The following is a 20,924-nucleotide window of genomic DNA, read 5'->3' as shown; positions in this document are numbered from 1 at the left end:
CTACCAAAACTTTTTTTCTCTACAGCCCTATTAACACCAGATTACGCACAATTTTTAAAAAAATGCTAGGCTAGGATGATCCTCATATGTTCTTTCTAGCCCTGACTTATTCTGGATTCTTTGGCTATCTTTGGCTATCAAGAGAGAGAGATGGCATTGATAAGAAAGCATTCTACCATGCATCATGATTTCTTAACATGCATATATGCTATTTCCTAAATTGTGTGCATGGTTCTCAACATTCAGCAGATATCTAGAGACAGCTTGGATTATTCCACAGGAGGAGGGTAATACTGGGATACTATTAAACATCCTCAATGCACGGGACACTCACCCTACCCGCATCCCATGACAAAGAATTATCTGGCCCAAAATGTCAATAGTGTTGAGGTAGAGTCATAAATATATACTTTCTAATATTTTATTCTCCACGTCCTTGATTTATTTATATGTAGAAACATTAAACTTAAAGAAACATTTATGATTAAAACTCCAGTTTGGGATTTGGGACATTAATCTGGGTTAATAAGGGTGTGTGAAAAAGGTACTTAGCCACTCCTATGCCTCAGTTTCCTCACATCCCTAAGTGTAATAATCATGAGTCTGTACTTCAAAGGAGTTAAATGAACCTTAATGAACACCCATTAAGTATCTTGAGCTTCTCAGTGAAAGGTTTTACAGAAGCTAAAATTGTGATTAAATTATTCTTATAACTAGATCTTCATCTATAATCAAGTAGCATATGACTTAAGAAAATTGAGATGTTAAAAAATATTTTTCCAAGTAGTCAATCTAAGATTTATCAATTCAAAGAGGATGCTATTAAGCTCCATAATCTAATGCTACGAACACCTGTGTTTTCCTTTTAGTCTTTCTCTCATGATAATGGGGAAACAGTGTTTAGCCAGGAGGCAGCAGAGTGAGACCCAAATAAGTGCTTTGGAGTCAGACACATCTTGCAACCACTTATTAGTGTGTGATTACGGTCAGTTACTCAGTCTCTCTAGGCCTCGGCTTTCATTATCTTTACAATGAGGAGAATTATACTGACGTCAAATGATGAAAATTACAATTTGTTAATATGTAGAAAGCACCTGTACACAGTGGGTGCTTAATAAGTGCTATTTCCCTTTCCTTCCTCTGTGCTCTCCTAGATCAAGTTTGGAAATGAATACTTCAACTTCTGGCTTGCAGGTAAGATGAAAGCTTTACCTGGCCAATTGTTCCCACCTCTTCCCCTGCAAGGTGTTTCATAAAAGCTGCTAAACCACAGCAAAGTTCACCTATTAGACATTCCTTCTCTTGATCATTTCTTTTGTCCCTTCTCTTTTAAGGCCAAGAATGAATGATAGACCAGCTAGGCTGAGGGTAGCCGGAGGGAAGAGAGGAATCGGGTGCTTGGAGTCATGCAGCAGCTGGGGATGCAGCCTCTGAGTGATAAAGAACCTCGGTGGGTCAGCTTTTCTTTTGAAGTTCACTCTTTGTCAGTGCGCTCAAGAAAGAGGTCAACATAGAAGATGTATGAAGAAACTGGTCTAAGTTGGCTACATTCTACAGTCTGCAGAGGTGTTTTGGATGAATGATGTGGGCCCTGTGTAGTTTAGTTTGAGAATTCTGAAGATCATCTTGAGGTTCAAGTTGGACTAGAGAACAGACTTGAGCTTGTGAGTGAGTGACATCAAGGCGAGAGCCACCAAGGTGAGTAAGATGAGGGTGCGCTTTGAGGTCAGGAGATCAGGGCTCACTCTCAGCTCTGCCACTCATCCACTTAAGTGACTTCAGGCCAATTACTTAAATGCTTTGAGCCTGATTTCCTTATAACCCTCAGAGGATTGTGCTTTGTAGATTAAATTAGACAACATATGTGAAAGTACCTAGCACAGTACCTGAAATTTAGGCATTGAGCCACGTCTAAATCTTTATGCAAATCTCCATGAATTTCAGTGTTATAAAATAATTTCTATTCATGATAAAATGCCTCCCAAATGTATTCCATGAAAAACTTGTTCCATGAGCTATTGTGGGGGGTGGGGGAGGTAAAAGGATGGAGAGGTGGTTCTACAGTCAAATCAAGTTCAGATGTGCTACAGACTATATTCCTCCCTGAGGGAGCCCCAATCCATGCAAGCATCTCTGATTCTGGGATGTGATGCAGTTCAACAGCACACAAGCTAGCTAGCTAGTAACAACTTGATTAGTTTAGCCTAAATCAGCTTTCCGAACACCCTTTTTAATGGAACATTCATTGACCATTCAGGAATGGTATTCCATAGAAATGCTGCAAGAGCGAAAACTTACTAGCAATCAATATTCTGGGACTTTCCCACTGAACATAGGACCTTCTCATTTTTTAAAATAGGCCCCCTTCTGCTCCAGATTGCACCCATCAGTCCCTTTAGCTTTATTACAGAAGGTTTTCACTCCTCAACTAAGCAGAATATTAATCTATTTATCCTGTCTAAGCCAAAGGACACAAAGTGGTATAGCATTTAGCTTATTGATTAATGAGCATATTGATTGTTCACTTTGTGAATCATCCCAGCATCAATTTCTAATTAGAGCTGGGCTTTAGCTGGCCACCCAATGTCTCTGGAATACTTCTTCAAATAATCTTTGCACCCACATGAATGAACAACAATAGTAATCACTACCACAAGTTAAACTTGTTAAGGACTTCAAATATACAAGATACTTTCAAATATTTTAAGCATTTGTTTCTCTAAACAAATTTTGGTATTGCCCCCATTTGACAGATGAAATGAGTAAGGCCTGAACAATCGCCCAAGTCAATGGCAGACTCAAAGCCCAAACCCTGTTCTTTGGCTCTAAATCAGTGGTTTATTGTTTATTATCTATACTAATTCCTGGTGTGTTAGACACAGAGTGCATGCTAGTATTAATACCTATAATTTACATTTAAAAAAATAACTAAAACTTAAGGTCCTTGAAGAGTAAGTATTGCTTTTTCTTGTTGCCTGGGTGGCCAATAACTGGAGTGAAAGAAGGGAGATAAGCCTGCAGCTCCCTTCCCTTAGGCCAGTTAGCATACGTTGGTAAGAGTGGACAAGAAGTTCTTTCATGCAGTGAGGAAAACCATGGACTCTAGAGCCATACTTCCTGGGCCTGAATCCCAGCTCCTTCGCTAATTAGCTACATAAGCTTGGAAAAATCACATCTTATTTTTGTGCTTCAGTTTTCTCACGTGTAAATTCTGTATTATGATGGTACCTAATGCATAGGTGGTTGTGATGATTAAATGAAGGGTGATGAAATAGAGAAGAAAACAATTATATTGCAAATGCCTGTGATTTATATTGTATGTGTAACTAGGTTCTTGCTGGCTGTCTTGGGAAGACAACCCACTACTGATAAGACTGTTTCTTACTGGAAAATGTGCTTCTTGTTCCAAAAACATCTAATAAATGAGGCTGGAGACAATTACACCATTCAGAAGTTATGGACATAAATGCTGAGTAATTTCTACCTCTCCTTGCCCATTCTAAAGAAAACAACTTAATATACATCAAAATCAAATTTAAATTATATTTGGATTAGCCCTTGGTAGGCATCATTTTGTTCCATTGGTTCCAATTATTTTAAGCTGAATTTGAAATATCTTCAGCATAGGTATATAAAAATTAATATGCAACACAAGCAGAAGCCTATTTAAAACAGCTTTCATTAAGGTTATAATTTCTTCCATGACTCTCCTATAAATCTGAGGATTATTTAAAAACATAAATCATCTTCAAAAGCAATGTCCTTTGTAACGATGAAGAATAAAATGGGCATGTAAATACTAATGCTGGGGGGGGCGGATCTCCTATCAGCTATGCTGTGTTCACACATGCAGGACCAGCAGTAGCAAGTCTGATCAGCATTCTAATATTTTTCAGTTGGACTATTAAAAAGCAAGCGAAGTCAATTTATTGATGTTTTCGGAGCAGGATTTTTTTTTTTAAAACATTTTCTTGAGTTGGAAGATGTTTGATTGAAATTGCAAGTAGTTAATATATTTTCTATAAAGGAAATCCTGAGGAATCATTTCTCTTAGGCAAGAGCAGTTTAATGGGTGGTGGTGACCTGTTTTAATTTTATAACTTCATGATTATATCTAAACGTCAAGGGCGAGGCCTTCCTTGTTCATATCTACTTACCAGTTTCTAATACTGCGCACCTGGCATATAGCAGCCACTCAATAAAAATCTCTGAGGTTAATAAACCCGAGCCAGATACTATACGTTATCAGGGCAAGGCAGGCGGAACCCTGGGAATGTGTTTTGTTACGAGGATGCCAGCTTTTCTAACAATGGCTGCAGAGCCCTCTGCCGGTGCTTGTTGGGAACTACAACCAGGATCAGAAAAAAAAACAAGCATGAAGAGAACAGAGGCAACTCTCTCGGTTTTTCCTTCCCTTGTCCCTATCCTGTCATAAAAATCCCATCAAGAGGCTGTACTCACTCACGATGTGTAATTTTACTAGTATATGGTTAATACCAATTTTTCTTAGAGGTGACTAGGGAAGGGTATCAAATTTTAAAAGAAAGGAAAACACAGCAGAACAAGAACGGGGCTGTAACACACCTTTCTACAGCCACCCGATAACTGCTCAGTTATTCAAAGTCTACCTCCCAGAAGCGTCTAGAGCACGGACGGACCCAGGGAGCGAAATTACTGGGGTCTGCTAACCTTGTTAATGTTGAGGATTGACTCCTGTTTTTCTGAGGGCGGCACACATTATACAACATCTAAGTGCCACTCACTGCGGCCAAGCCCGCTTTCCTCTTACACTGCCTTCACCTTGCCTACGAGAGGCTTATTAACTTGTAGGGCAGGCTCCAGCCATCTGTTTTGGTTTGGTTGGTTTTCTGGAGGGGAAGAGCTGTTTTGCTAACCCCTCCTGTCTGGTCGTTCTTGCTGCTCTGCGCGCTTTAGACTCTCGCGGCTAACACGGTCCTAGAGTGACCTCTGGCTGCACGATTCGTGCATGAGCCTGCAGGCTCGGTCCTGATGCTCGGGCATTGTCCAGGCGGAACCCTCTCCGCCTGGGAAAGTGAATGCATTTATGTGCATAAACTGAACCACCCAGCACCACACGACTCAACTTTCTAATGTTTAATACTCTGTATTAAATACTGCAGAGTGTTTAAATACTCTGTATTAAATACTGCAGAGTGTTTAAATGCTCTGTAGAGCTACTGGCTTTTCCCATGATCAAGCTGTAATAGAAAAATGGCTCTCCAAAATACACTCTGTGAGCTTGTGAAACGGTCTATTAATTTACCCTCTTAGATTCTGTTTGCAAAACAACATTTCACTCTCCTAATCAGACACATTCTGGACATTCTATGCAGGACTACTGAATAAGCAAAAGAATTTACATTTGAGGAGTGGCAGAGTTCCCCGTGGGGTCCATGATTTGAAATTCCATGGTATCTGAATTAAATTCCAAAGATGGGTTTATGACGTAAAGAATGGTCTTACTGTTTAAGTCCTTTTGGCTAAATTTCTCATGAATAAATTCACCTACAGAAAAAGAGATAAATGACTTTAGTGGGTAAGCAAACAAAATAGTAAATAAAAGCTGATAAAGTTGCATGGCTATTTTAAGTATCAGCTTTAAAAATCTCTAAGCATATTTTTTAAAGAAATTAACATTATTGCAAGTGTCTTAAAAATCATATGCAATGAACTTAAATTAGTCTTAAAGTTTATTCTGTCTCAGAAATATTGTGCCTTAAAGAAAATATAAAACTAGAGGGAGAGTAGAAAGACACAGTAATAAAATCTGTAATTCTGTGCTGTTCTCTAGTGATATATTTTGATCACTATCTTCAGAAAACAGAAGTAATATACAATCCAGAGAAACCATTATACAAAAAAACCCCAGAATTTCAAAAATAAACTAACATCATTTAGAATTTATGATAGAAAAATATTAGTCACAAATATGAATTTGGCCCTGACACCAAGTGTTCCTCTGAATATATTACAGTCTGGCTGTTGTGGGGTGTTTTTTTTTTTAAAGTAAACAACAAAAGTATATAAGGAAATAATGTATTAGTATTTGGTTCTCCCAGTCAAGATGAATTTGGGAAGGCTCAGCTTCAAACTCTCTTTTGCACCAATATTGATTTAGAAACTGCATCTATCAGTAAGTCCTGGGGAGTGTTTACCAAATGGGCCTGCACTTAATTAAATTACTTTCTAGCATTGCCAGCCACTGGTTATTTTAAAATGAGCAATTACAAGGATTAAGGAAGACAGTACCTGTTGTTGTGTTCTCCAGATGTCCATGTTGGGGGCCTCGTAAAATCTTAAAGATAATCTGATTGTCGTCAGTGTCGGGATCTGATGCCTTCAACACACGGGAAGTGATGTAAATCCCGTAACAGCCATTTTTCAGGAGTCCCACTTGAGAAGGAGAATGCAAGTGTGTGATGTGGGGGGCTGTTCTGTCCAACTGGTCCACCTAAATTGTCAACAATTACATACGAGTTTATGCAAAGACTTCTCATCCCCATGGGGTCTTAATGGTTATTAACAGTGACAAGCTTTCCTGAATTTCATTCAGATTCCTTATCCTATTCTTTGGTTAATTTCTGCCAACGCCTGTCTTGTTCACAATAACCTCAGCAAATATCATGGTGCCTGGAACAGAGGCGGCCTTTCCATTGCAACCTTTTACCCAGCTTTATTTATCTGTCTGACTCCCCCATTAGGATTTAAGCTCCCCCATCTATTCCTTACACCTGGCACAGTGCCTGAACCATAACAGGAGCTCAAGGAATATCTGTTGAATGAATATATTAAGATTGACCCAAGAATTGCGTTGTAAACTTAATGTTAGCTCCACAGGATTCCCCCATTTCCCCATTGTTTAGTTATTTACAGAAACAAAGTTATAAGGGTTTACAAATGCATTGAACATTTTTTGTCATGTCTTTGTTCAAATGGCAAAAATGTTCAATAAAAATAGAAATACCTCAGTAAGAAAATAATGAGAGGTAATTATTTATAGGCATTTGTGTGCCTGTTTCATTGAGAATGAGAATCAGGTAACTAAACAGGTGAAGACAACTTTTGAAGCTAGTGGATGGGCAGTTACTCATGAGTGAAAGAGGTGTATAGGTTCAAACACTACAAAGGGTCTCATTCAGGTGTGGAATGGAGCTCGGTCATTCTTGATAATAACTGTTGTGTCAGGGATGGAGCAGGTTTAGATGAATTAGTACAATTCACTGCTGATACTAGAGAACAGGTACAAAAACACTGCCTTCATTCCCCTCATTCCTAACCATTCAATTCTTAACTTTACTTACCTGAAAATGATACCACTAGCAAAGTAAAGAGTAAGTGACAATGATAAGCCACTATGTCCATGATGATATAATGAACTATTAGAAAATGAGGTAGGCTGAACTGATAATTTCCACAACTTAGTGTTAACTGGTTTAAAAAAAAAACCAGTTAGTTTTGTGGTTTTTTTTAGAATAGAAGACAACTATAATACCATTTTTGTTCAAATTAAGCTCATATATATGTTCACACAGAAATAGGCAAAACTGTGGGAGCACCTGCACAAACCTATACATTTGTCTTGGAGTGGAGAAAATTCACCACTCCTCCTTTGTGTATTTCCATATGGAACTTTGTAACAACAAAATATTTTTTCCTCTCAGGTTGGCAAGGCCCTTGCTGATTAAGAAAAATAATCATAAGAAGCCGAAGATGATACACCATGCTCATGAACTGGAAGAATTAATATCATTTAAAAGTCCATACTACCCAAAGCAATATACAGATTAAATACGATCCCTATCCAAATACCAATGGCATTTTTCAGAAAACAAGAACATATAATTCTAAAATTTATATGAAATCATAAAACACCCTGAGTAGCTGAAGTGGTCTTGAGAAAGAACAACAAAGCTGGAGGTATCATGCTCCCTGATTTCAATTTACACTACAAAGCTATAGTCATCAAAACAATATGGTGCTGGCACAGAAACAGACTCACAGATCAGTGGAACAGAACTGAGAGAGCCAGAAATAACCCCATGCTGATATAGTCAAATAATCTACAATCAAGGGGGCAACAATATATACTGAGGAATACACAGTCTCCTGAATAAATGGTGCTGGGAAAACAGGACAGCTACATGCAGGAAAAAAGAAACTGGATCACCTTCTTTTGCTATATAAAAAAATAAACTCAAAAAGGATTAAAAACTTAACTGTAAGACTTGAAACCATCAAACTAGAAGAAAACATGGCCAATAAAATCTTTGACGTCGGTCTTGGCGATTATTTTTTAGATATAACTCCTCGGGCAGGGGCAACAAAAGTAAAAATAAACACCTGGGACTACATCAAACTAAAAATTTTTTTCACAACAAAAGAAACCATCAACAAAACAAACAACCTGCCGAATGGGAGAAAATACTCACAAATGATATATCTAATGAGAGGTTAATATCCAAAATATTAAAAGTACTTATACAACAAAACAGTAAAAAAAACAACAAAGAAACAACCCAGCCAACCTGATTAAAAAGTGGGCAGAGGACCTAGATAGACATTTCTCCAAAAAAGGCACACAGATGCCGCCAACGCACTCATGAAAAGACGCTCAACACCAGTAATCATCAGGGAAATGAAAATCAAAGCCATAATGAGCTATTTATCACCTCGCACCTGTCAGAATAGCTATTATGAAAAAGACAACAAATAACAAGTGCTGGCAAGGATGTTGAGAAAAGGGAACCCAAGTGCACTGGTGATGTGATTGTAAATTGGTGCAGCCACTGTGGAAAACAGTATGCAGATTCCTCAAAAACCTGAGAATAGAACTACCATCTGAATGCAGCAGTCCCACTTCTGGGTATTTATCTGAAGAAAACAGAAACACTAATTTGAAAAGGCATTTGTGCCCTAATGTTCAATGCAGCATTTTTTACAATAATCAAGATATGGAAGCAACCTAGTTGTCCATTGATAGACAAATAAATAAAGAAGATGTGATATATATGAAATACAACTCAGTCATAAAAAGATAAAATCTAGCCATTTGCAACATGGATGAACCTACGAGGTATTATGATAAATAATTTAGATGGAAAGAGACAAATATCATATGACTTCACTCATGTGGAATCTAAAACACGAGACAAATGAACAAACAAAACAAAACAGAAATAAACTCAGAGATTCAGAGAACAAGCTGACAGTTGCCAGGGGGGAGGGCAGTGGGGGATGGGCAAAAAAGGTGAAGGGGGTAGAGAGGTAGAAACCTCCAGTTATAAACTAAATAAGTCATAGGGATGCAATGCAGAGCATAGGAAATGCAGTCAATAAGACTGTAATAACTTTCTACAGTGACAAATGGTTACTAGACTTTTCGTGGTGGTCACTCAGTAAAGTTGTAAACATGAGACAAATATAATATGAATAGTATGTCAACTATAATTTTAAAATTTTTGAAAAAAAATAATAAGTCATGTTGGGTAACGTTTCTAGGAATAGGCATTCTCTATTTTGCTGATAGGAGTGCAAATTAGTGAAAATTTTCTGAATGGAAATTTGGCATGTATGTGTGCTGATATGTGCACATACTTTGATCCAAAACTTTCACTTTTTAAGTGTATCTTACAGAAATAATTAGACGTGAACACAAAAATGTCTATATACAGATGTTCACTAAAAATCCAGAAGACATAAAAGTCCAACAGGGGATTTCTAAACCATCCCTACCTGAGACTGAATGCTACGCAGCCTTTCAAAATTAAGTTTTTGAGGAAGATTTAATGACATGAAAAGAATTTCATAACATAATGAAGAGTGGAAACAGGCAATATGCATAACAGTACATATAATATTGTGTCATTTTTATTGCACAGAATAAAAGAGTGGAAGGAAGTCACCGACAATAATTCTCTTTGAGTGGTATCATCATGAAGGATTTTTCTCCTTCTTGTTCTCTGTAGTTTATGAATTCTTTGCAATAAGCAATTATTTTATAAGTTGAAAAGCAACAAACATTTTTAAAAAGTCATAGTCATTCTCCTCTTCTGAAAAGTACAGATGGCGAACTCGGAGCTGTGCAGCTGGCCGGAAGGTAGGGAGTCTTATAGTTTTCAGGGCCTCTGAGTGCAGAAGATACTACAGCTACGGTGGCCAGTAGGACAGGTGGTCAGTGTCAGGAGAGGGAGAATCAGATGATTCTCGCCAAGTCAGGCATTCTTAAAGTTATAAATAGCTGAGTGTAGGTGGGGTTTTTTAAATGTTATGTTTCCCTTGAAAACAAAACTGTTGCAAGAGGAATGAATACCTGTTGTGATCATTTCTTTCTTAAAAATGTTAATATCTAAACTCTGGTTATATGGTTGCCTGTTGTGTCTTTGGTCATACTTGTGCTAAAATATCTTATTAAAATATCCTAGTCTTATTAAAATTCTAGATGGTTTAAAAGCAGGTCTTCTGCTTCAGTACACCAGGAGCATTTTAAAATACTGGAGTACAGGACATTGCTATTTTTTAAAAAAGAGAGAAGACTATATTCATAAAAGGTCATGTAGCAAGATATGGTTAACACATATAAAGAAATTTAAAAAGATAAAACAAGGCAAAGAATTACTGCTTTAAGGAGCCGTGTATTGAAAGGTTCTGCACAAAAATAGGAGAAAGTCCTTGTCCTGGAGTATGCAGAGGAGGTTTTACGAAGGAAATAATAATCCCCGAAAGCGGCTGCGAGTTGGGAAAGCTGAAGGAAAGGTAAGGCTTTCATGGGAGAGAAATGTCAGGAGACATCAGTTGTCTACTGCTGTGTAAGAAATGACTCCAAAACATAGTGACTCAACACCACAATGATTCATTTTAAAGAAGACGGAGGAGGAGAAGGCGGCAGTGGCTACTATCCTTACGATTACTTCTGTTGGATTTACTGAAAACCTCCTGAGACTTGCCTAAACCACAGAGAGCAGTGGTCCTCTCCCTCACATTCAGCCCCATCCCCTTTTAAGGAAGATTACAGAAATCCTCGCAGCAAGATTGCAGTATCTTGATCAGGCAGACATGGTTTCCTACAAAATGAATGTCAGATTAGCGCCTGCTCGTATTAGTAAAACACACTTGAGTTTTGTGCCTAAATCCAGTGGCTTTGCCCTTGGTTTCTGAGCTTGGTACCATAGGAGTAGTACACTCTTACCCGGGAGACTTAATTGGACCAATTCATCACTCAGTGGTGGAAGACATCACATTGTCTTGTCAGAAAAAGCTCTTGAAGGCAGGAGACTGAGGGGGTTATTTCTCCTGCACTGCTTGGGGCAAGACATGGTTAGTTCCTCCCGAAACTGCTTGACCTCTCTGCTCAGACAGACCAGAGAATTCAGAGGACTTACGGCAGAAAGTTTGAGGCTTTCTTTGTGAGATTTTTACATGTAATAATTGGGGGGGGGGGGGGGGGCTTGTACTTTTGATGAAAAAGAACCTTTCTAACATGTATCCAACAATTTTCTGACAGTAAATTCTGATACTTCCAAGAGATGACTCTCTCATGATAACCAAGCTCTTTGACTATTGGTGTTGGGAGAGACCTAAGTTCTAGTACTTTCTTCACATTCTACCCCCTTTTCCTTCTGTGCTACAGAGTACAAGAAACTCCTAGGTTTGCATCCACAACTGACAACTGCTATAAATTTGCTGCCAATAGACCCAGAAAAGTACTTCCAGTTGGAGAGTACAGTGTCATTTCTCTACCTAGTGTGGGGAGTCAGGAGTCAATAAAAAGATTTTGATAGACTAAAGAGTGAGCTGAAACTAATAACAATGAAAATATAATAAGAAATAAAACAATAATTTTACTATGTACAAAGTGCTTCTTATATACTGTATCAATGATATCAATACCTTATGTCTTCTCCCAGTGCATCATAATTTTATTACATTTTCTGGACTTCCTTAGTGCCAAAGACCCTTAATGCATCCACTCTATGTCATCATGACTCTCCACCTTTTTACTCAGGTCCCATCTTAGAATGAGATGGCGATAGTTCATTTTATGTGACAACAGAGCTCAGCTGTGATGCCCAGTTGTTTGGTCAAACACCTGTCGAGATGTTGCTGTGAAGATATTTTTAGATGTAATTACATTTACATCAGTAGACTCTGAATAAGGCAGATTGCCCTCTAGAATGTTGGTGGGCCTCATCCAATCAGTTGAAGGCCTTAAGAGTAAAGACTGAAGTCCCTTGAAGAGGAAGAAATTCTGCCTTTAGAACTGCCTTTGGACTAAAGACTACATTAATGCCTGCTGGGATTTCCATCCTGTTGGCCTGTCCTGCGGATTTTGGACATGTCTGATCCTGCCACTGTGTAAGCCAATTCCTGAAAATAAGTCTGTGTGTGTGTGTGTGTGTGTGTGTGTGTGTGTGTATATACATCTCATTGGTTCTGTTTCTCGGAGAATCCTGACTAGCACAGAGACTAAAAAGCAAGGGAAAATTATGATTATTTTGCATAATCAGAAGGCATCCTGAAGTAAGAGACAGAGATATCTTTTTTGCTGTGGATGGAAGTGTGTAGAACGGGTGAACTACATCCAAGAAGAGCAGATTCAAGGCTCTGAGAGCCAGACATACTTGATGTGTTTTGACTAAGAAAAGAAAAACACATTATGCCCTCCTAGGATCATCATCACAGTCAACATAAATGCGGCAGCACAGGGCTGTAGAAAGGATACCAACTTCGGGATCAGAAAGACTTGAGGTTTTTATGTATATTTTAAAAAATTATTTAACTTCTAAACTTCTAAACATCTATAAAATGGAGATAACAAAACCTACCTCAGAGGATTTTTATGAGAATTAAATAAGATATTGTGAAGTGGGTCTGACCTAGAGTTAACGGTAAAAAAAGCAGCTGCTGCAATTACTGTCCTCCTCATTATTACACATGTAATTTTGATGCTGCCTTGTAAGTTTTCATATGTTTAGTTGGAAACCATTAAAATGACAGTAGATGACATGGATCAGTAAGCACCATCATAATAGTGTCATTAAATATTATAACAGTAGTTACAAGATATTGAGAATCTAATATGTCTCAGGGAGCATGCTAGAGCCTTGAACACCTAATCTTATTGCATCCTCGCCAGAATCCTGTAAGGCATATTTTTTCAAAGGAAAAGTAGAATCAGAAGAGCTCAAGGACATTCTCAAGGTCACACAACAAATAAATGGCAAAGCAGAAACCCCAACCTCGGTGTGTCTGACTCCAAAGCCTGTTTTTTTGGTCCCTTTCTGAATTACCTACCACTGACTCTCAAGGTCAGTCATTACCGTACGCTGGGCCCACATCTGTTTTGTTCATATTAATATGCCTGCTCCTCGCTTGGTGCCAGGCATGCTGTAGACACACAGTACATATTTGAATGAAATAAGGGAGGAAAGAAGGAAATACATTTCCTTGAAGTTGTTTTCTGCACCTCTCTGGCAAGGAACTGGGTATTTCTCATACTTGCCTGGATGGTGAATGAAACAGGTTCTTGACACACTCTCCCATCCACAACAAAGCCATGGTTTGTGCCATCTGTGGCCACAAAAGTAAAGCAGTCAGTCCGGGAGTCCCCTCCTGAGTGCCTGTAGGCCACATTCCCGCTGTCTACGTCCTGCTGAGTGAAATTGTGTTGAAGCAGCACTGTCCCCCGCAGGTAGAGCTGGCCGTGTTGTGGGAGCTGGGCCAAAAGGAAGGTGAGGTTCTCCACGGGAGTGTCAGGGTCGGTCAGCTGAAGGAAGTCAGGAGAAAGCAGGCCTGTGGCCCCTTGGGCCAGCCTCAACCCCTTGTTCCTGGTCACCACCGGTAAGGCTCTGTCCACAGTCTCCAGTATGATCTCAAACACCCCGTGCTTGGTCTGCAGTCCATTGCTGACAATGAATCTGGCAAAGAGAGGCAAGGCAGCCTTCAGCATGGATTCTTGTGTCACCATCTACTGGAATGAAATGATAACAACACACACCTTTACTAAAGGATATGTCGTGCTGGGACTCAAACGAAAATTAAAGGGCGGGTCTTTCAGAAGGACATCGTTCTGTTAAATAAGTCACTAGGTAATGCACAAATTGCCCATTTCACACCCAAAAGTATTTTCTCACTAATATTGATGTTGTAACTCTTGAGGTTGAGCAGGCAAATGCTGCTGGCGATATTTCTCAGGCTTGTCAGGGCCTCGTGTAGTTCCTTGCTCCAAATAGGAATGGCACATCCAATTAGCCCTGTTGCTTAGTTTGCAGTGAACACTCATTTTATATATTAATACTTTTGCAATTGTATTTTCTTTGTGCGAATTTAATAAGCTAAACCTTAAGAATGATAATTGGAGGCCAATTCAATCAAGTGATGAGTAGGCTGAATTCAAATAATTCACTGTATTAGTATATTTGGGGTATATTTCTTAAGGACAGGCCACATTACTGAACCATGTAATCGTGCCTAACTCATCTCTCTTTCTGGGTCTCATTTTCTCTTCTGCAAAATGAAAGGTGGACCAAATGATCACTAACTACCACCCAGCTCTAAAAATATGTGATGCTCTAATCCCTTATGTTTTCGTGCTTCTACATCTGCCCCTTAAAGGTATGTGGGAGTTATGATAGACAAGGATTACTTCCCTGCTTTAAAGAAAAGAAAATTATAACAGAAAGATTCAGAAACATGGTGGAGATCATAAGGGGCAGGTAGGAGACAGAGCTGAACCCTACACCTTCTACTCTTGCAGAGTTTTTAATAAATGCTGGTTTAGCAATCCACCAAGAAAGAGTGCTGGTGTCTGAGCACCACTGCTGAATAATAAAGAGGAAGCTGAAATGATATAAATTCAAGGTAAGCAAAATCTCTCTCACAATCTTGAGTTTGTGATACCCTAATGTGTTAGTGTTACACCCACCACTGCCAATCTCAAAATGAAACTAATTTAAACGCTCTTTAGAAAATTTTAATGTGTAATTTTTATTTTAAGGAGAATTGAGAATATCATGAAATTAAGCAAACAAAATGCATTATTAAAACTCCAAAAAGTTAGGAAATCAATACTCTCAAAATGAAATTGACGGAGTCATCATAGACCCCAAAAATGTACTTCAAAATGATCATGGGATTGTGTTTATTAGTTTTCTCCATGTACCACAGTTGCTAGAAATATTCATGGAGGACACACTCTTACATTTCACATATGCAAAAAAATCTCAAAAATGACTTTAGCTGACATTAAATTATATAAAAATTTTCTTTGGAGGTTCCTATTTATTTTGGTTAATTTAACTTAATCTATTTTTTTAAATTTTTATTGAATTTATTGGGGTGACATTGGTTAATAAAATTATATAGGTTTCAGCTGTACAATTCTATAATACATCATCTGTATATTGTATTATGTGTTCACCACCCCAAGTCAGGGCTCCTTCCATCACCATTTATCCTTCCCCTTACCCTCTTCTATCTCCTCCCACCCTGGAGGTTCTTTTTTTAACCAGAGAAGAAATGGGGTTTATATTTGTTTTACTAATCTCACAAATTTGACTAACAAGTTCTTTATTCTTTGCAAAATGTGCCTTGTCCTTCAAGGTTTGAGGGTTGTTGATTTGCTCTTGAACATGAAGGGACCTGGAACCAGGTTGTGTGAGCACAAGGAGTCCACCAGCTGGCCTGAGGCAAAGGACTGAGGCAGAAGAGCAGCTGGACAGAAAGTAAAGGGAGATGAGTTTGGCTGACCCAGATTTTGCTTTGCAGGCTAGGCTAAAATTTTGGGGCTTTTTAATTATCTAGTTGATAAGTCTGCCTACAAGGAAAATCTGATGATAGAAAAAGGGAATCTATGTCCAAAAAGTTTAAAACGCTAAAAGAAATATAACAAATAAAGCAAGTCTCAACATTTCACACATTTAGACTTCTAAAGGATATAACCTGTGTTGTTCCCCCATAGACAGCATTATTTTACAGTTTGAATAAGGGTATTGAATTCATTTTAGAATTTTAGATTCAGCAAAATCACCTGGTTTCCTTAAAAGAAAGCCATCAGTTTTCCTTTTGTAAAACCGAATGTTTAATAAATATATTCTAAGCAAATGGGGTATTTGCACTGTTGAATTGTGAGGTATTTACAAAATTAGATATTTTTTAAAAGAAAATAGAAGCGCACCCAGAAAAATGTGTGTTCAACTGTTTACTTATTAGTCACCTGGACAGTTTCGAAGACCAAGTGATGTGTATTTTTAGATATAAAAACCACGGCCTGTTGCTCAGGGAAAGCTCTCCGTGGAATGACGCCTTTCTTCTGTTGGCTTCCTGTTACTTGTTCACGTCCTCCCTGGCGCCTGTCAGCCGACCAGGGATCAAACAGGGAGTAGGCGAGGCGTTCCCTCGGAGCTTCTGATTCCCCCTTTTCCCACTCAGCCCACCCAGAAGCCTGTTCCATGCCTCCCATTCTACCCCCTTTCACAGATAAAGTGGTGTTCTATGCCCTGCCAGATCCCTGTATCAAAATGTGCTCTCATGGAGAATTTTAAACCATCCATTTCTGGTTTAGCACACATTTCAGCCAAGGGGCATATATCTTTAGTATTAGCATTAATTGTGGAATAAAGGCTTGGTGCCCTATTAAAACGTGTCAGATATCCGCTGAGAAGGGAGGGGAAAGCAGGCGGGAGGCGGGTTTAGGAGCCAGGAGGTTAGGCAGGAGCTCGGGGCCCTGCGGAGGGCTCGCCCGGGGCCACTGTGAGGCCGACCCTGACCCTCCTCCCTAGAGACTGAATTCCAACAAGGCCTGGCCAGGCGCCGCAGCTCTGTCCTGGGAGGGCTGCGTTAACCTAGGAGTGTGCGGCTGTGAGGGCAATGAAGCCGTCTATGGTCAGGCCTCAGACTCCTCTCGGCCTGATGATGGGGATCTGACAGCGCTGGAAAGCAGCTGCCTGACACCAGACAGATGGCAGTGAGGGCAAGCAGGGCCGGGGCCACGGAGGAGAAGGGAGTGCGTGTACCGAGGCCAGCGTTCCCAGCTGGGGCACCGAGGCAGCTGTCTGCGCTGACCTACAGCTAGTAAGCCCGCGGTGAAAAGGGTGCCGTTTCTAAACGCCACGGGGGCAAGCTCATCATTCGCTCTCCCAAGTGACAATGCGAACTACTCACGGGCAGAGAAACACTGTCCCGGGGAGAGACAGGGTCAACAGTCATGGTTGGCTTCCCAGGCAAAGCAAGCCCAGCAGAACCTTCGAGAGCAGCAAGGTCAGTGCCGTTCATGTCTGCAAAGGGTAACCAGACGATCTTCCACAACATTCCCTCCTGCCCCCGAAAGAAACCCTCCAAATATATTCTCAAGTTTTCAAGCAGCAATGCCGTGGCCACGACGGCACCCACCCCCAGGCTCAGAAGCTGGTATCGGGGTAGCGGCTCCTTCTGGGGGTCTATTTTGTTTCATTCCCTTTATTGTGCTTCCCTGAGAAGCAGCCAAGATGACCATTGTTCTCATGAAATTTGGGGAATGACTCTCCGATTTGCCTGGGTGCCTGCCTGGTCTGATTTCACCATTACCATGGTGCTTTCAAGCTTTCTGCATTTCCTGGCAATAGAGTTGGCTGAAGAATCTGCCATCTGTCATGGCATTTAAAGGATAAAAATGGAATCATAAACAGAGCCAGTTCCTCAGGGAAAAAAAAAAAAAAGTCCAGCCGGCATGTCAAAATGGAGGACATTAGCATGTTCTTTTCGTGCACGGCTGCCAGCAGCTGAAGTCAGCTTGCTAATCACTTGGTGTCATCTGTCCTCGAAAGTGCTGCCAAATCTTTCTTCCAGGCCAGCAGCACCAAACAATGCTGGAGAAATTTATGATTCGCAAAATATTTCTGCAGAAGGGAAAATCTGATCATTAAACGCCCCCCTCTCCCCGTTTAATTAATGCTGCCATACCTTACATTAAAAAGAGATGGGGGGGAATCCTCTGCCACAGAATTTATCGCCCCTACGCAGCCAAATTTCTTGCCAGATTTAACAGCGAGCAACATAAATTTAGGTGATTAGATTGGTTGCATATATTTAATTTTTAAAAAGTACCATGATCACACTTTCATTAAAACGGGCTTTCGGCTTCGGTTCGGCGCCACTTGACAAACGACACAGCCGCCGCGATTGGGTCAGGAGGACGACAGGATCCAGACGCGGGTCCGGGCAGATGCTGGGCTCTTCCGTTCTCAATGTGCAAAAGTGCTGCCGCGCATCAGAACCGCACGTTGAGGAGGCTCCTTCGCACAAGCGCAGATTCTCCACAAATTATTGTTACAATGAGGTATCATGGAAAGAACTCTCCAAAATGAGGTCTCAGCCCCAGTTCAGCTCTGATTCTCAGGTTTTTTTCAGTCTGGGTGACTTTCTTTGCCCGTTGGGCCCTCAGTTTTCTCATGCATAAAATGGGAACGAACCATCTCTCTCAAGGTGGAGGTGTAAGGAAATGATGTACAAAAAAGTGTCTAGTGCACCGCCTGATACATTGCAGGTGGCCAAGCAGTATTATCTTTCCTATGTGTAAATGAAAAGCCTGGACTGAATCAATGCTTTCACCCTTTGTTGTTTATTTTCTCCCTACAGGCCTGTTGACTAATCTTCAAGATTAGTCCTAATTTTTGCCATTTTCTTGTACTACCTGAACTCTTATTACTTAATACTGCTTCATATCATCTCACTTTTTTACTTAAATAAAGGCACTTACAAGGAAACCTTTTAACTACTAAAAATGGAATCACCATAAATACTACAAACATACATATAAGAAAAGAATGTTTTTTATTCTAGCTAGATATTGTTGCCCAATGGCCCGGAGCCTGAGGCTTGTACTCTGTCTGTTAAAAAGGGAAAACAGTAAATATTGAAAAGCTGCCCAGGACGTATCAGCACAGGCCTGAGACTTCCTTCTAGAAACAATCCGAAGCATGGAGCAAACTGAAAGGGAGTAGTAGGGGGTTTCTCACTCTCCCTTTCCTTCTTCCGGGGCCAGCCTGCCTCATTCTGCACCTTTATATTACAGGTGGTACAAATCACGCACTTGGGCAACAGAACCACAGCCTTTCTGCTAAAAGGAAACCGCTCAGAGAAAGTCCAGTGTGCAAAACAAACAAAAAACCAAACTATCAAAACAGAGAACAAAACAAAGCTCTATTAGTAAGTTGGGGTGAGGGCCCAGGGCCCCACCAATTCAGCCCCTTCATTTTCTGTCTCTGGGACCCGGAGAGGGCTTTCTGTATGTCCTCAAAACCCCTCCGCGTGTACTTAGAACAATGGACTGGGCCAGGGCAGTGATTGCTGGTCCTGACTCCAGCAGACAAACCTGGAGAGCTTGTAAAAATACAGGTTCCTTAGTCAGGACTTACCAAAGTCACCTCTCTGCAGGGAGGCCCGAGAATTTGTATTTTTATAAATCTCCCAGGTAACTCTCTTGAGGATATAGAAATTTAGAGATTTCTGGGGTAAATGATTTCTAAAGTGCCCTTTTGTAAGACTTTCTATAGCTGTGATTTAGGAAAGTTTTACAGTATCACCAAATGTGGAGATTTTGTTTTTCATTCTTAGTTCATCACTACCATCTAATTAATACCTAACATGCCTTTGTCAACATCTTTACACATTTATCCACTGGATTCTTCTGCAGGGTCACTGTTTCTCCAATAAAGTTACTAATGTCTTCAGTAGACTGTGTGGTAGGCACTGACCAGGGGGGAGTGGGAACAAATGAAAGCAAAAAATTCTAGAAACAAGCATAAAATTAAAAGCCCTGAATCTGATATACATGGATTGAACCAAGAAGCAACCACTGTCCAGTAGTTAACGGGGAAAAAAGAACAATCTCCATTGTAACTTCTTTCCTCCCTTAAGGTTATGCTTGGTATTGTAAAGATCAGAGGGAAAAAGGGGGCCAAGGAAAGAATATAATAAAAAATGATAAAACAACAATAGTAGTAATAATAGCAGCTAATACTTATTTTGTTCTTCTTACATGCCACATATTGTTTAATTACTTCATATATCAGCTCATTTAAACCTCCCAACAACCCTGGACACAGGTACTATGAGCATCATTCGTGTTCACAGAAGAGGAAACGGGGGCACAGGGAAGTGTGGCTTGGCCCTCGAGGGCCCGCGGCGGCAGCGAGGGCAAGGGGGGGAAGGAGTAACGGAGGCAGTGCTTGACCCAAGCGTGCGCCTCAACAATTAAACCACTTCTGGAGCAAAAGCAGCAGTGTGAAAGGACTCCCCACATCTCATGTTTTATTTAGTTGATGACTAGCAACATTCAAGCACTGAATTGGTTATGAAGATACTGATTAATCAAATAGTTATCAAATGATTATCTGCTTTTTGTCAAGAGGGAAAAAAGGGTAATAGTTCAAACTTCCCTGAATTTTTTAACAGTTCAGCTATCCAAATCATAATTCTAAATGCTAAAAAAGCAACCAAAATCATCTTGACTGACATTTAAACAGTGTTTATCATAGTGACATATTGAATTTAGATGGATAAAAATGCAGGATTGAGCATGATATCTGAACATGAGTGTGTTGGTACACTTTACTATTTATGGGGAACCACTGACTAATATGGGAGTAGGCTGCATTTATGTTATTTTCTAGCACTCTTGTGAAGGTCGTACTCTGACACGGTGAAAATTATTCAGCATCCCTGAGGGTATGACAGATGAACCAATGCTCTCCGGGCCTCCTTAATGGGTAAAACTCAGGGTTGGATATGTACCATGGTTCACCCAAAGGCTAGTCTAGGATTTCTTGGTTTTTATCCTAGCCCTGAAGACCTGTGTTTCTATCGAGGACCTGGACTTTGCCAGCTTTGAGAACTGCTAGATGATAGACCCTCTAGAGTTTCTCCTGCTT

At 40.0% G+C, this 20,924-nt stretch overlaps 1 protein-coding gene across 1 annotated transcript in view; it reads right to left on the bottom strand.

Moving 5' to 3' along the window:
- Positions 1–20,924, bottom strand: part of FREM1 (FRAS1 related extracellular matrix 1) — a 114,229-nt gene that overhangs the window by 26,581 nt on the left and 66,724 nt on the right. Inside the window, exons 25-27 of the mRNA XM_087822653.1 lie at positions 13,520–13,934; positions 6,271–6,472; positions 5,382–5,526 (exon numbers count right to left, since the gene is read on the bottom strand). Coding sequence (XP_087678779.1) covers positions 5,382–5,526; positions 6,271–6,472; positions 13,520–13,934 — 762 coding nt within the window. The remainder of the gene's footprint in view (positions 1–5,381; positions 5,527–6,270; positions 6,473–13,519; positions 13,935–20,924) is intronic.

Source organism: Miniopterus natalensis, chromosome 12 (assembly GCF_054644295.1).
Source record: "Miniopterus natalensis isolate mMinNat1 chromosome 12, mMinNat1.hap1, whole genome shotgun sequence".
In the NCBI taxonomy this organism is placed as follows: domain Eukaryota; kingdom Metazoa; phylum Chordata; class Mammalia; order Chiroptera; family Miniopteridae; genus Miniopterus; species Miniopterus natalensis.
This window is presented reverse-complemented; position numbering and strand designations above follow the sequence as displayed.